General features: G+C 45.1%; 1 protein-coding gene across 2 annotated transcripts; it reads left to right on the plus strand.

The window, feature by feature from the left end:
- Positions 1-2,852: 2,852 nt before the first annotated feature.
- Positions 2,853-6,684, plus strand: LOC308039639 (placenta-specific gene 8 protein-like; the record flags this gene model as incomplete). 2 transcript variants are annotated; one of them, XM_080343108.1, is made up of 5 exons in its annotated part: positions 2,853-2,911; positions 5,075-5,197; positions 5,343-5,467; positions 6,262-6,365; positions 6,607-6,684. In XM_080343108.1, coding segments are annotated over exons 2-5 (345 nt in total). In that variant the 5' UTR covers positions 2,853-2,911; positions 5,075-5,082. The 2 variants fall into 2 exon arrangements, with proteins under 2 accessions (XP_080199234.1, XP_080199233.1); XM_080343107.1 differs by lacking the exon at positions 6,607-6,684 and having other exon boundaries at positions 6,262-6,369.
- Positions 6,685-17,194: the final 10,510 nt, after the last annotated feature.

Raw genomic sequence — 17,194 nt, forward strand, 5'->3', positions numbered from 1 at the left:
GGACCCATTCCCCATCACGGGAGCAATGAGGGATGGACAGGCGTGGGCAGAGAACGGCTCTTTCCTTTCTCCTCGTACCAGCTTCAGTCGCTTTGGTTTCAGTGAGATGTGAACCCAACCCTTAGCTGTATTTCTATAACCTGTGAAAATTTCTCCCAGCACCTGTTCATCTCCTTTCTCCTCTGTTTTTTATAGTTGTGCGGATTTCCCTTTTACCTGAGTCCTTCCAATCTGTGGGAAGGAGGAAAAGTTTGGGGGAGAGGTGCTCTTCCATTAAACCATCTGGAAGAAGCAAAGCTTTAGATGCAGAAGCCCTTCCCCATGTCTGAAACAAAAACCTGTTGAAACCCTGAGGTGGTTTCTCTGCCTCTTGGAAAGGCTGGTGAGACCAGAGCTTTGGAGAGAAGCCCCTGGTCACCCGCCTGGACACCAGTGGGCTTTCAGCAGACACTCGCTGAATGAACCCACTTCTGGCCACTCAAGACAATGGGTTTTGTGTCACCAGGAGCACAAAGCAGCATGGTTGGGAAGGCAGCTTTGCTCATTCATCGTGGTGTTTTAGGTTGCTTGATGGAGTTCCTTCAAATGGTATGGAGAACAAGTGGGAACGTTTGCTTGTGGATGGCATCAGTGTAAAATGGAATAAACTAGTTTTTAGTTGCCACTTCCCTGCAAAATGCAGTGGTAGATTGCATAATTTATTCTTTGCAGAGAAAGCAAAAATGTGTTCAGGGAGGTTTTTTTAATGTGTGTTCCCAAATCTTTGTCAAAATCACATTTACCATAGTGCATGTTAAATTGGTATTAGTTTCAGCTGAATTTTTCCATTATCTGCTTGGATTTTTTTTTCCCCCCCACGTGGAAAAAGTCACTAAAGGTTTGGTTTTGTTAGCACGTTTCCGTTCTAGCTATTGAGACATGTTGGTCTTTCTTGTCTTGTTTTGGCTAACGGGGTGCTTTGCAGCCGGCTGCCCGTCTTCCAGCAACACTGCTTCACCTCCCGGGAGAAGTCACACATGAAGGGGACCATGCCCACCAGCCACTGGCAGATCCCTGGCCTGAAACCCAGTGGCTGCGACAAGAGGTGACGGGTGCTCCTGGTCAGTGCTGGGTGAGGGTGCTGCTCTTGCTGCTGCTTTCGGGTGTCTGAATTTTTTATTTCATTGGTGAGATTTTTTCAGGGTTTTTTGTCCAAATTACACGCCAAGCAAACTGAAGGAGCTGAGGTAGGTGTTTATGGCGGCATTTTCCCAGGGTTACACTGATGCAGCAGGGTTGTAGGTAGAAGTGAGCTGCTTTTCTGGGAAAGAAAAGCACCTGCAGGGCTTGTTTGCTTGGAGCATCAGTGCGACCCCAGCTCTGAACAGAAGACAGACTGTTAAAATCCTTAAAATGTTATGTTTGGTTTTTTTTTGTTTGTTTGTTTGGTTGGTTTTGTTTTTGTTTTTTATATATATGCTATCTCCTGTACTGGCCGTGCATTTCAGCTGCCCATTGCCTATCTCTTCTTTTAGAAATCAGCTGCTGAACTACAACTTTTTACAAACCTCAATTTCCACAGTTTCTTGTGACATTTTTGGAAAACAAACAAACAAAACCATAAAAAAACTCCCACAACAAAACGTTAGCTCTGCCCAGGGTCAGCCAGGCAGCCCTGGCAACACCTTTCCAAACAGAGGGGGTCAATAGAGCAGGGACAGCCATGGTTAAACTCTAGAGCTGTCAGAAGCCGAGGGGAGCATACCAAGGTACGGCTTGCTGTTATCACAGCAGTGCTGCTGGGAAAAGGCAAGATTTTTATTGCATCAGCTCCAGTCAATACACTGTAAATATCAGCTTGTTAACCAAATCAGTAAGCTGCAGTGTAACCTGAGCTTCCCTTTTCCCCTTTTTCTTGTAGGTGATGAGAGAGAAAGGGAACACACTGTCAGCACTTCACGAATGACGCTTGGAATGTGTGTTGCTCTTGGGCAAGCTGCCACTATGAACATCACAGCTGGGAAATTGAAACTGCCATCCTGGTGTGGTGGTTTCTCTGTGAAATGTGGAAGTGAATCCTAAACAATCAGTGACTTGTGTGGGGTGTGAGCGGCTAAATATATTAAATATTTGGGGCATGTTAGTGAAGAAATTGTAAATATTAGTATCTCACAGAGGGAAACTGATACATGAATATGAGGACTGTTAATTTTACAATAGCTGGGTGATGTGGCTTGTGACAAGCATTTTGGGAATCAGCCTTTTATAGAAAGCCTCCATGCAGGGTGTATTCACTAGTTCAGAAATGTAAACTCAAATGCATCCCTACGAAGGAGCAGGGAGCACACTCGCTGCAGATGGAGAGGAGGATGAAAAAACCAAAGGTACCATCCTATTGCTTCCTTATCCGGGGCTGAATGATGGTGGACAAGGCTGGGTCAGAAGCACAGGGAGCCACCCCCAGATGCAGATCCCTGCCTGGGATCTGAGGAGTATGCTTGTTCTTTGGGGAAGAAATGTGGTGAAAATATCTGTCCCAATGAAGGCACATCACTCGGAGCTGTTCCCCCCAAACAAGAACCACATGCACAGAGAATTAAGAGAACAAGACAGAGCGCATGCAACCCTTTTTTTTTTTTTTTTTGGATGAGTAACAATCTGTGATTTAATTCTGGGAAAAGGAATAAAAAATAATAATAATTTTAAAAAAGTGGTGCTCTGCACGTGTTCTGCCTGCAGTCAAACCCACGGGGCACGGCTCTTGACCTCCCCCTCCAGTTACCTCCCATCATACTGACTGGCTGCTGCCTGCCAATAACAGCCTCCAAGGGTACAAGGATGAGAAACTTCAGTTTCTTTTTCCCCAGAAGCATCCTGTGCAGGGCTCTGGCTGGCGGCGGAACCCACGCTGACAGAGGCAGCTCACCAGAAGGTTGGTTCTCTTAAAAAATGGAAATAGTAAAAAATAGTTAGCTTGGGAAGAGTGGGATAACAGTGCAAAAGTTGTTTGTTTGTTTGTTTGTTTGTTTGTTTGTTTTCCTGCTCAGCTTGTAATTTAAAGCAAAATATGTGGCATAGCCTGCTTGGGGGAAGGAGGAAGCTTTTTTTTTAAAAAAAAAAAAACCAACAAGACAAAAGCTGGGTTGTGGAGAAGTTACTGCTTTCTTGCTGCTTTCTCCTGCTACCAGAACTGCACAACTCCATTAAAGGAATCTGGCGGGTACTTTGCTCATTGTTTAAACTGGGCTCTCTTTTAGCTACATGGATGCTTGAGACCAAGTTCCTCTTAGCAGAGCTGCTGAGCTGTGTGTGTTTGCTGCTCTGAGGATGCACTGGAGGTAGCTGCTGCCCTGCCAGAAGCTTGGATGGCATGTGCTTTTATACGTTGCTGCTGGATATTTTCTGCCTTTTCCCATGTGGTATCCTGTTGGTGACAGAAACAACTTAATGTTGCATTCTCTTAATTGACGTTTGCAGCTGAGAGAAAATATGTGAATAATGCTCATATTCAGACTAATGTGTGCTGATGAAAATGTAGAAATTACAGCGATTTGCTATGTGTGGGCAGAGGGAAGCACCTGGAGGCAACGCACACTCGCAGTGTCCCTCTGGACGCACACTTGATGCTGCCCTGGCTGCATCCACCCCAGCTTTCAGGCTGGCGGGTGAAACCAGGAGTGGGATTTCTGGAGGAGCAGCCTTTGCTCAAAAGGGTGAAGACGTGTCCCCCTCTCCAGCATCATCCAGTTCATTTCAGTTTCTGTTCAGGCTTCTGAGCTCAAAAGCTGCACGGGGAGGAGCCAGACCACCCACGCCTGGTTTCTTGTCTTTGCCAAGCTGCAGTTTCTAAGAAGAAAAATAAGAAAAAATAAAAATCAGTTGATCAATTTGGAGAAAAAAGTCTCAACAAATATGAACAGGCAGTATATATATATATATAGATATATATATGTATATATATATTTTTTTTTCTCCCTTTCTGCTGTTTGTGCATAGCTAGACGAACTTGGCCTCAGGGCAAAACTTGCTTTTAATTCTTGACTAGGAATGTTTTCTGCTGTCTTTTAGTTGTCTGGGACAATAGGAGCATGGAGGTTTTTATGGGGCTTTTTTTAGACCTGAGACTTACTGGTTTTCAAGGTTTATTTGCTTGTTTAACCACACGAAGACATGGTCTCGGATTCAGACTTGGGACAGTGTAGAGTTTCGGCCTTTGTGGCTCTCTACAACAAGAAACCAGAGATAACTAGTATTTTACAGTACCTGTCTTGTGTGGAGCCTGGCTTTGGAGGAAATGTGAGACCACGGCTGCTTCCCACATTTTTTGACCCATGACAAAGCAGTCTTGTGTGAAAAGGCAAAGTTCTATGACCAAAATGCTCAAGTGCCTGCATTTATCTTAGGTTCACTGCTCAGCACTGCTTATCACAAGGGAAACGGGTGAAGAGAGGGATCCAGGGAGACCTTATTGCAGCCTTTCAGTACTTAAAAGGGTCCTATAAGAAAGATGGGGACAGACTTTTTAGTAGGACCTGTAGTGATAGGACTAGGGGTGATGGTTTTAAGCTGAAGGAGGAGAGACTCAGGCTAAACATGAGGAAGAAATTTTTTACGATGAGGGTGGTAAAACACTGGCCCAGGTTGCCCAGAGAGATGGTGGATGCCCCAACCCTGGAGACATCCAGGCCAGGTTGGACAGGGCTCTGAGCAACCTGATCTGGGTCAAGATGTCCCTGCTCATGGCAGGGGGTTGGACTAGATGAGCTTTGAAGGTCCCTTCCAACCCAAACTGGTCTATGATTCTGTGATCTGTGTCTAAGCACTAGCAAAGCCTTTCTGGGGTGGGGAACATCAATGGACTGATGTTATTTTGAAGGCTGGATAAAACAACAGAAAACATGAAAACCTTTACAAAACTCAAATGCAGGTAAGATACAGTTATGCTTGGTCATCTCCAGTGGAATCAAGGCATCCAGGTGAAAGGCTACCTGCTTAACAGGTGACCAGCTCGGTTGGTCATCCAGGGCTCAGACCAACCTGCCTGGTTTTGGGTTTATTTTTGCTAACTGTCCCGTTCCACTCCGCTCTCTTTCAGAACTGAGAATGGCCGTCCCGACTGTCGTGACGATCCAGCCGCAGCAAGGCATGGGCATGCCTGCCGTCTCCAGGAACATATGGCAGACAGGGCTGATGGACTGCTGCACCGACTGCGGTGTCTGTGAGTACCTTCCCTCAGCCATTGGCACTGATGTGTTGCCATCGGTCCCATGTCCTCTCAGAACGCTTTTCTTGCCTCTGCCATGTGGGTCGATGGTGCCGGGTGGGCATAGCCTGACCCACCACTGTGTTTCTCCCCTTCCCAGGCTGCTGTGGGACGTTCTGCTACCCCTGCCTGGGCTGCCAGGTGGCCGGGGACATGAATGAGTGCTGCCTGTGCGGGACCAGCGTGGCCATGAGGACGCTCTACCGCACCAGATACAACATCCCGGTTAGTGGTTAACCCACCCTTTTTGCTGTGCCAGGAGGCTGAAAGACGCGGTGCCCCCAGGGTCCTCTTTCCGCACATCGGGGATGATCACAGGGCAGTGATGCTCCCTGCTTGCCTTTTTTTTTCACTTCTGTATCTGGTGTGGTGCCAGGAGCACAGGATAGGGATTAGGATGCCCTTCGCCCTGCCGGTCCCTGGGCTGGTGTCCAACCACCACGGTAAATCAGATGCAGCTCCTTCCCAGCAGCCTTCACCAGGGCACGCATTCTTCAGTTGCCACCAACCACAACGGCTCGCAGAGCCTTGGCTGCTGCTTCCCCTCACCACCAACAACCTTTGAAAGATGGGAAAGATTTGAGATAATTATGGGCAGGCTAAAGACGGGATTAACTCAGCTTGCACTGACAAAAAGACATAATCTGATACAGGAGAAAAGTAGGAATTTGTATACAGGACATATGTAAAACTGTTTTTGCTGGCCCCGGTCCAATTTGCCCAAATTTTCTATTTCTGCGTACGTTTCGCCCCCGCAATCTTAACCTCCAAAGCCAAAAGAGAAGTAGCTATCTGCAGCCTGCAGAAAGGGCTTCCTTCTTCCTTACCATTGTGTGGGGGACTCACCAGCTCCCAAGGCATCCACTGGTACAGAAGCCTCTGATTTTTATTGGCTGCTACTCAGGATGCAGCAGCCAGCCACGAAACAAAGGGCACATGACATAGAATGTGATTAACCTTCTCTTAGCTGAAATGTGGGCTTTGGAAGCCTCTATCCCTAACAAACTTCTTCCTAACAGGGCTCCATTTGCTCTGACTTCTGTATCACCTTGTGGTGCCCTGTGTGCTCTGTTTGCCAAATTAAGAGAGACATCAACCGGAGGAGGAAGATAGGCATATTCTGGTAAGCTGGGCATGCGGGACATGGTTTATAAAGCAGCTTCCCAGAGTCTCTCCTTCCACCGATGCCCGATGTGAGACATGAGATTGCTGCAGTGGGAAAATGGCAATGGATAGGTAACAGGAATGACCTGTCCTGCAGCAAAATGTTGCTGGGAACCTTGTAGAGGACAGGACAGGGGGGCACACACAGTGTGGCAAGGCACAGCACTGCTCCATGACCCTCCTCTCCTGTCCCGTTGCAGATGTCGCCGCCCTTGCTGCGCCCTGTGGAGCCTCCACAGGCAGGAGCCAGTGCTGCCCTGGCCATTGGGAAAAGCACCATGAGGGGTTTGCCTGGGTTGTGGTTGGTTCTCCCTTTCCTGGGTGACACCAGCAATAAACAGCAAAGTTTGCCTTCCTGTCTGTGTGTGTCATGCTTTGCAGCGCCTGAGAGCACCCATCATCCTCCCACTCCATCCATCTCTGTGGCCCCTGGTGCAGGTCAGATTTCCCCACACCCTCTGCAGAGAAAGATTTTCCTGGGTATTTTGTTATTCACTCAGCTTTTAGAAAGGATATGTAATACATAGAAGCAGTTGCCAGGTACCAGCCCACCTCCTTCATCCCTTAATTGCAGAGACGCGTTGCCCTTTGGACCCTGAGCATGAATTCCCACCCACCTGCAATTAAAAACCTGGTTGGGTCGTGGCTTAGCCAAGTCCTCTCCAGGCAAACCCTGCTGCCTCCCAGCCACAGCAGGAGGGTGGGCTGGTAGCAACATGTTCTTCATCCAAAAGGCATCAGGGAGGCAGCTGCGAGGTTATATCCACCCTCTGTCACTCTTGGATTGATACTAAAGAATTTTTGATTCCTATACATCTCCCCCAGTTTTATTCTCTAAGCAAAATATGATGTTATTTTTTTTCTCCTCTGCCTTCACCTTTACCACAAACCTTGTAAAGGACAGGTAGAGGCTCTGTCGCTGCTGGGGGGTGGGGGTCTGTGCAATGGCCCCCTCACCTGCCTGAACCCCAGACATCCCAGACCATCCTGTAGATAATCTCTGGAAATACAGGAAGATGTATTTTTAGCTTAACATAGATAAAGACCCAGGAATGCAGAGTGAGGGGAGAGAAAAAAATACCAGGCTGCCATCTCATTCCAGCGCAGCGTGGTGTGATTTGGCAGCTGTACCTTAAGGCAGCACCTCTGTCACACAGAGAAGTTACAGTCACTTCTTGCCGATGCTCAGGCTTAGCATCGTCCTTCTCTGAAAAGCTTTACTGTCATGGTTGAGACGGACAAACGACATGGACCAGGTTCTTTCAAGATGAAAGTAATAGAGCGCCATTTATTGCTACAAGTGCATTTTTATACAATTCTACCAGTTCATGTGTCTTTTCACTATTGGTTACAAATTACAGCACTAACATCTCACTGGTTAATTTTTCTATCATCCATGTTATTCTTCTATCCCCTTCTCTCTCACGGGTACATCTCTCCTCTCTCCGGATACTCCTTTACTCCCATCCTTCTCAAGGGTAAATCTTAATATCTCAAGGTTGATCTGTACTCTCATATTTTCTGTTAAGGATTCCACAGACCCGCTGCAGTTTCCCACAATTCCCCCTTTTTTTATTTTATGCTAAAAATGCTGCCCTCATTGTCCGCTGCAGGGCCCTTTGCAGCAGAGGAGTCATGCATGGCAACATTAGTAACACAACCACAACAATTATCAAAATGATCAGTCCTGTTTTCACTACTGATAACAACCATCCTAAAAACCCTCAACCATTAAGCAATTTATTTAACAAATCCCATCAAAATCTTCACACCCATATCCTTGAGCTAATAACAAAAAATCTATCGTGGCTCTACTCTGCCGTGTGGCCTGTCTTACAGAATCTACATCTAACAAAAGTCCACTTAAAGCCTTTTAAGTTCTGTTAGTTTGCTTAACTAGCCAGCATCCTAATTTTCTAAAACATTTAAAGCTTTTAGCTGTGCCAACACCAGATACAAGAGATCCTAAACCCCTTAATCTTGATCCCCAAAAATCTACATTATCATCACATTTTGACTCATATACACGCAAAAAGTGTTTTTCTCGTCTTGTTCTGCTTTGATCTATTATCATAGATACATTGGGCGTTAAGAGAGTTAATAGTCCCAAAATACGCAGTCCTCCAACAGCATTAGAAGGAATTCCTGGTCAGGCTCTATCTCCACAGATCAAGAATACACCATACAGGAGGTTTTGGGGTCGCTGTTCCCACATTATCAATGACAACCCTTGGATTCTTCTGCGAGGCATTACACCATCGAGTTTCATTTCTATAGTCACCAAGGGTAGCATTAACATTTTGCAGTCCTATTCATTCATGCTTTAGCATATTGTCCTGACACTTTTCACAAACCAGCTGGATACAAGCATCCATGGGCACAGATCCCAGCAATTCCAGTTCCTGTGGTTCAATATCTGCTTCCGGGAGACAGTTAGTCCAAAGTGCCATGTTAGTATTATTACAGTTTGTTGCAATGCCTTTGCATCAACCACTATTTTGAAACAATTGTGTGATGCTACTGTAGTCCTCAAGGGGGATGCCAACCAAGCATGTGTGGAACGGGTTTTCCGGAGATGCCGTAGCTAGGCATATGGAGTCCTGGTCAGTCATGTTGGCTAAAGTAATCCACATGTTAGTCTTTGTCTGTGCGGGCATCCAAAACACAGCAGCTGCAACAATCATTGTCAGGAAGATAACACAGGTTTCACGTTTCGTGCCAGCAACCATTGCGGCCCTTGATCTGTAAAGACACAAGCAGAGCCTCTCCCTCAGGTTATCAATTGATGTGGCTTTTTCCATTGACCATTAACTAGTGATTTGACCATAACTAATGTAGGTTCTTTCTGATTTAGCATGGTTTTGGATCACACTTGCAAAGTATTTCATCACATACAATGCTTTTGACAATTGGTTTTGTGGTGTTTTCCCTACTTCTCCCCCCTTTTTGTTTTAAAAAAAGAACAAAACCAAAACAAAAAACACAGTTCAGAAGCAGATATGTGCATTGGACCTTGACTATGTACTCAGAATCACAAATCAAATTTAGAGGTTCCTCCTTAAAAAACTCTAAGTAATGTAAAGCTGTGCCAAGTTCTGCTAATTGGGTTGAACCTTCAATAATTTTTACAGAATGATGCCAATTGTTGTCTTCACACCAAACCACTACAGCTTTATGATACTTCCCAGAACCATCAACAAAAACTTTGCAAGTATGTAGGATCAGACCAAATACAAGTATGGCCTATGACCTGATGTTAAAGACTTGCAGGTTCTGCAGCAATTTACATTTAGGCATGCCAAAAGCTGTGCTGTTAAGAAAACCAGCTAGTGCAATTTACAAAGACATAGATTACAAATAAAAAAAAAAAAACAAACAAAACAGAATTAAATTTCACAAATGGTACATATATGACAAAAGGATCATGGCCTATTAAGACTTAAATTCATTCCCTGCATTTTCTTGATCAGAGTAACAATCAGTATATGAGTTTGCTAGCAATCTCATCATACTGTCCCACAATAGCCACAGGTTGTTCCTATGTTGTAGCTATAAATAGACAAATCTGCAAGTCCAATCGAATGCAGTCAACCTGTAAGGTTGTCATAAATTTATTCCTCAAAGTTTTCAACTCCATTTTGGCTGTCATATTTATTGGATATTGTTTTCCCTTACCAGATTGAAGTCCTGTTTCAGATCTATCAGTGTAGTATTTGCATTATCGAAACATTGGCTGTTAATACTAGTAGAAATACAGCATTTGAAATTTCTTTGGAGATTTCTTGCTTGCAGCAAGCAGATCTGCACCATCCCAGCAGCTTCTTGTAGGCCATGCAACTAAACAGAATTCTCAGAAAACGTTATTTGAGCTTACAATTTACTTAACAAATCTTAACCTAAGAGAGGTATAGGAGTTTCTAACAACTATAAGAATTCATGTATTTAAACTTTGTTCCAAATTTGGCATTCCATTGGTCTCAAAAAACGGCCTTTCTTTCGTTCTCTCTCATGACCTCAAAAACTAGCACAGTGAATTTACTAAGAAGTCACTTACAACTAAGTACCACAGAATAAGTCTATTAACAAATTTTTGGTTTAATTTTCCAGTTTCATTAGAACTATGGATCCACTGGTGATGCCTTTAAATTTCACCCTCAGACTCCTTCATGCAGTATCACAGCTCTCTAGCAGTAACATTGCTTGGGGGGGAGGCGCGGGGGGGGAATAAAACTTCCCTCTCGCCCCCATCTGAGATGGCAAGACGTACAGCCCAGCATGAAAGCACATCAGGTTGAACTCCACATCAAATCAATCTGGCTCCAATCCACACTCAAATCAGTACCAGTCTGACCCAGAGAAGCACTGAACACTGTGACCCCCCAAAGCTGACCAGTGTGAAAAGACTGACTTCAGCAAGGAGGTAAAACTATGAGCTCTTTCCTCAGATGTGCCAAAACCTAGGAAACAAGACAGAAGCAAAAATAAACAACACCAACAACCCCTGATTCAAAGTCGAAAAACAACACAGTGCCACAACAAAAATGGATGACAATACTTCAGGGAAAAAAAGACAGAGCGGGGGGAGTAAAGCCCCCCTTTCTCTGCTTAGCAGTGGGAAAACAGGTTTTTTGTTTTTTGTTTTTTGTTTTTTCTTTTTTTCTCTTTTTTTTTTCACTTCTTCCTGCAGTTCAGCTATAACCAAGGTCACGCAGCTGGCAGTGGGATGCTCTGGCAAATTCCTCAGTTACAATGAGCTGCACATAGGCCTGGGATATTTTGCTGTTTTGTTTTCCCATTTCATTCCAACTACACTTTATATGCAATTTCAAGTAGCTCAGCAATAGTTACATTCCTTAGCTCCATTTACCTTTTACAATTTAGAGATGTCAAAAAACACTATAAACCAGTATAATAAACATAAATCCATTAGTCTATTTTCCTAGATCCAAATCAGTTAATATTCTAGCAATTTTTAAATACAACCTCTTCCAAATTCACAGCTATCATAGCATTTTAACAATTTAAATGCTTTTCTAACAATATAAGCAATCATTCTAATGTGTAAGGATGCATCCTAAGGGGAGGCAAGGTGGAATTTTAGAAGTGGAACCGGTTCCCATTTTGTAATTATCTCCCCAAACAAGATTCTTTTGGTACCAAATATGAATATACAAACTAAAATACTGAGCTCAGATATGAAAACCATATACCAAGTTCAAATATGCAGATGGATCACAGTTACACCGATTTAAGAAAATATTCGCTTACTGCTCAGCCAGGTGGAGGTACCTCTGGGTCTCCCTGACAAAAAAAGTCAGTTGCGTGCTGAAACCCATCCGCACCCGCCGAGTCGGACTGGGCAAGGCCTTTTTTTGTTTTGTTTGTTTTGTTTTTGTTTTAATGTCTCATCTGGTGCGCTACAGCTGTTATTCCAAAACCAGGATTCTTTGCATGATGTGCATACGGAAAAACCAAATCCAGCACACCGAGATGAGACACAGCCTGTCACAGAGTTGCGCAAGTCTGAATGCTGGAATAAAGCTAGCATGCTAGAGAAAAAAAAATAACAGCTACTACACACAAAATTTACCATCACATTCACACAGTAAAGAACTAAATTACTCATGATCTTCTGTATTATCACAGAACACACATTTTGAGTCAAGGAATTCTCATGATTTAACAGACTGTGAACTTATCATACCATATAACAAAGACCTACTAAAATTACAACATGCGTAAACCGATACCCACAAAGAAAACAGGTTAATGAGGAAAGCATCTTGCAGACTTTAGCAAGTTTACTGTGACCTGTGTGTTATCAGTTAACTCTCTCTCAGCTTGTTGACATTCAAACCATTCCAGCTGTAAAACTGTCTGTAACGATCTAATGATCTCTTGTAGAGATTTATGTTGTCCTGCTCTTCTCACCTTAAAAACAACATTAATTGCAACAAAATTGTATTCTCCAGACACTTTTACCAAACATTTAACATAAACAGCAGTGAACACTGACTTCAATATTTAACAAGATCTTTCTTCCTTATAATTCTGAGTGCTTTCCTAAGTTTTAAAACACCTCCCAATACTGATTTTTCAGGAACACAACTGAAAACAATTATTCCTGACCCCATCTTACAAGTAAAAACCTTGAGAAGGGAGAGGGAGGGAGGGGTGTTACTTGCAGCACGACTGGGAAAAATGGGGAGAGAGTTTTACAGCGCACTTAACTCACATTCCTAACAAGCTGCTTGATTTTCAGAGAGGCAATACACAGAAACACACAATAAGCACTGCAAAACTCGCAGATAGCAAACATTAGCATTCTCTACTGCTAATTTCAACACCAATGCTTCCTTAGCTTCTAAGTGTTCAACCTGCTTATTGATAGCCTCTTGAAGATGGTCAATAAATTGCATGCAATTCTCATTGGGACCCCGATCAATAGCTGCAAATGATTTGGCTGCATTGTTGGCCTCAGGCACCTTTATCATAGCTTGATATGCAAGGTCTGTTGACTGCCTCAGGATTTCAGAAAGTTATCGTGCTTGTAGTTGTGGTGTGTCAGTTAATGTCTCTTCCAGAAACGCACAAGGTCCCGTGGTTTAACTGTAATCGAAGCTGGGGGTAAATCCCAGCTTTTTGGTAAGTTCGGTTTGGGCTCTGAAACTCTACCCTCACCCTCAGGAATTCAGCGTGGGAGGGAGGCGGGGGCAGGTTGGGGGGACCCAAATCTGTAGGAATTACATTATTTGGCTCAGTCTGGCTCATCACGGGGGGGTCCTCCCCACCTAAATCTCCAGGCAAGGGGGGATAGGAAAAAAAAAAAGTCCTTTTTTTTTTTTTTTTTTTTTTTTCCATGACTGATAGCAGCGGGGCAGAGAGTTGAACTGTGATTAATGACAGTGATGCAGACGGCGGAACCACGGTTGATGATGGTAGAGGAGAGGCTCGAGCTGCGATCGATGACAGTGGAGCAATCGGTCGGACGCCCTGCTCTGACCGGTGGTCCGAGGGCCCCTCCCGAGATCGCAGATAACCCAACACTGTTTTTTCATGTGAGTCTTTCATAGCTTTTATCTGATCTCGAGACTGCACATATGTATACGACTCTTTAATAATTTTTTTCTGATCTCGGGGCCACACATACGTACATTCCTCCTTTATTCCTTTTAACTTTCCAAGAAAGTGCCGCGGATCCTTATCCGTGTCAGATAATATGGACTTGGGCGGTTTTGACAAATCCTTAGTAACAGGGGAGGTCGGAACAGTACTTAATCTTGCTTTTTTCTCCGAATCTGGCCCAGGAGAGCTAGGAAGACCATCCCCCTCGGCCGCCTTTGCCTGTTGCTGTTTTAACTCTTTCAGAGTATCTAATAATAAGCACCACGTCGTTAACAGTTCAGTTGCTTCCTTGGACCCTTGGGTAGCACTATCAAACAATTTATCTCCCAAGTCGATCCATTGTGACACATTAAATGCTGTCACAGGATTAACCTCTAAACTTTGTTCTTTGCCCCATAGTAACATTTTTCTTAAAGTCAGTTCCGGAAGGCTAACACCCCGCGTCTTCAGAAGCAGCTTCCATGTAGATAATATAGTACCCTCTTCTTTAGATAAGTTTCACCCCTCCTGTTCCTGGTAGCTCACCTACTCCTTAGCGAGGTGTCTTTTCAAATCGATCCAGATCTTTGGCAGTTCTCCTTGGCTGCTCTTATCAGCTGTACTGGGCTCCGTCTCCACAGCTCTTCTTCGGCTGTTCACAGCTTTACGCTGTCACCTTGTTATGCGAGATCCTCTTCAGGCAGGATCACGTCGGGCTCACCATATGTCGCAGTTGAGACGGACAAACGACATGGACCAGGTTCTTTCAAGATGAAAGTAATAGAGCGCCATTTATTGCTACAAGTGCATTTTTATACAATTCTACCAGTTCGTGTGTCTTTTCACTATTGGTTACAAGTTACAGCACTAACATCTCACTGGTTAATTTTTCTATCATCCATGTTATTCTTCTATCCCCTTCTCTCTCATGGGTATATCTCTCCTCTCTCCGGATACTCCTTTACTCCCATCCTTCTCAAGGGTAAATCTTAATATCTCAAGGCTGATCTGTACTCTCACATTTTCTGTTAAGGATTCCACAGACCTGCTGCAGTTTCCCACACTTTACTGAAAGTGGCATGCCCCATCGGCGCTCCGGGCCTTGTGGTAAATGATCTTTGTGATCTTAATGGTCTTTTTCAACCAAAATGATTCTATGATTCTTCAGTGGGAGCCCGGAAGAAGATGCAGTGGGCTGGCACGCGGCTGCCTTCAGTGAGGCAGCTGCAATTGCGCAAGAACAGCACCTAAACCAGCACACAGTCTGTTAGTCAGAGGGAGCGGAGGTTGGTCGGTCATCAGGGAGCACCCAGCATATATAAAGGATGAGAACCAGGAAAAGAACGCACATCACTTGGGACAAGGACAGCTCAGCAGGTATGTACGGCTGGCTTTGCCTCAGCATGAGCTGCAGTATAAGACTATGGAAACTGAGTGTGGCTGAAGCAGCATTGCCTGGGAAGGGGTGGAAACAGAAGTGAAGTTTTCTGCCTGGACAACTACTTCAGAGCTGGACTAGAGTATGCCAGGTGCTGCTGATGGGCAGCTCGATAGAAGTGGGCAGCAGAAGTAAAGGATGGCAGCTTTCGCAGTGTGTTGCTCCTGCACATACACATGTGCATGTATATTTAAAAATGCTGCTTTATGACCTTGATTATTGGTGAAATGTGGCCGCCTGCACCTCAGAACCCATTTTCTCCCCACCAGCTATTCCAACACCACTGATGGTGCTGTGGAGTGGTAGAACTGGGGGTACTCGAGGTGATGTGCTGAGCGTACTGGGTGCCGGCCATCTCTTAGGAGAAGTTTCTCCAGACTGCTGCCTGCTCCTGCTCCTCACCACAGCCTCTGTCCATGCTGTGACGTGGTGTGCTCACACTTGGGGAGAGGAAGATAAAGTCTGTGGCCAGCCCTGCCTGCAAAGGGCACAGTGTGTGTGTGTCTGCATCACTGGCTGCAGTTTCATGGTTAATCTCATCTGGCACTGAGGGAATTCCTCATTTGGCACAGGAAACTGGTGAGGGGCCTGGAGCACAAGTCTAATAAGGAGCGGCTGAGGGAACTGAGGTTGTTCAGCCTGGGGAAAAGGAGGCTGAGGGGAGACCTTATCACTGTCTACAACCACCTGAAAGGAGATTGTAGCATGGAGGGTGTTGGTCTCTTCGTCCAAGTAACAAGTGACAGGATGAGAGGAAATGGCCTCAAGTTGCGCCAGAAAAGGTTTAGATTAGATATTAGGAAAAATTTCGTCCTGTAAAAGGTTATCAGGCATTGGAACAGGCTGCCCAGGGAAGTGGTGGAGTCACCATCCCTGGAGGGGTTTAAAAGACATGTAGATTAGGTTCTCAGGGACATTGAAAGAAATGGGTTGGGTTATGGTTGGACTTAATGATCTTGAGGGTCTCTTCCAACTAAAATGATTCTATGATTCTATGCTCCTAAACCTTCTCCTGTTGCTGCTCCTGCCTGTGCTTCTCACCATGATCTCTGTGATCCTGCCCGCTGCTGGGCATCCCTGTCCCTGCATGGGCCCCCCTGCCTGCCGTCCCCACTGCAGGGCTTGTCCATGGTCTGTCCCCTCCCCTCCTGGCTTCTTCTTCTTCATCTGCCTGTGCGCAGGCTCCCCACGGGGGCTGTCATTCCAGCATGCCATGGGGTGTCACATCAGCCACAGATGCAGCAGGAATTATTGGGGGCTCATGCAGGAACAGGCCAGGACAGTGGCTGGGACAGGGGTCCCCGGTGAGGACCGATGGATGCTGTGGCCCTGCCACACCCACAGGTGATGGGGTTGCCTATGCTTTCTCTGAAGGTCTCTGCCAACAGCCAGGTGACTTTTCCCAAAGGGCACAGCAGCTTTTTTACTGCTTAACAGCCCTGTTCAGCAGCAGCAGGGAAAGACCCCTGTCTTTTAACCTGCTGCGGGAGTGGGTGGCTGAGGCAATCCTGGAGGCTGGAGGTTCATCCTTTGAGGCCACTCATCACCTGATGGGAGCAGATATCAGTGCCTCAGACACAATCAGTGCGGCTGCCCTCCCGCTGCCTGCAGAAAGCTAGTGGAGAGCAAATCATGCACAGGTGTTTTACAAGGTTTCTTCCTTCTTACAGTGTAATTCAGCATCTCCTGTCCACATACTACCAGGGGACAAGGGTTGCCCATATGGCAAAACGTGGTGTCTGATGGAAGAGATGTGTTCAGGCCAGTCTATAAATGATGGGGGGGCTGCAAGAGCTGCTGGCAAAGCCACCGGCTTGTCTCCTGTTGATGATAGTGAATAGCTGTGCAATGCCACAGCCCATCTCTCTCCAGTGTTGGCCGTGAGTAAAGCAGTCGATGGTCATCTGAGTGCTGGGCATTGTAATGTATTTATTCCACTGTATGTCCGGAGATTTACATTTAATGCTTAAGTTCTGTGTGCAGGGTGTTTCAAAAATGTGGACCCGATTTGAAATCACTATATATGAATAGAACTATTGTGTTGATATTATCTGTACGGCAGGTGGAGGAAACATAGAGCATTTATAGAAAGGTTACTTCGTAACTCATTAAGCCATTTGTAAATTTTTGTGTAACTGTAACATGTTCCCATTGTGAAATCAGGTCCATCTTTTTGAAACACCCTGTAGGTGTGTAATACTGCTGTGCAAACAATCCTTTTTGGTTTATAGTGATTTAACCAAATT

The sequence above is a fragment of the Nesoenas mayeri genome (genome assembly GCF_963082525.1).
Source record: "Nesoenas mayeri genome assembly, chromosome: 4".
Lineage (NCBI taxonomy): Eukaryota > Metazoa > Chordata > Aves > Columbiformes > Columbidae > Nesoenas > Nesoenas mayeri.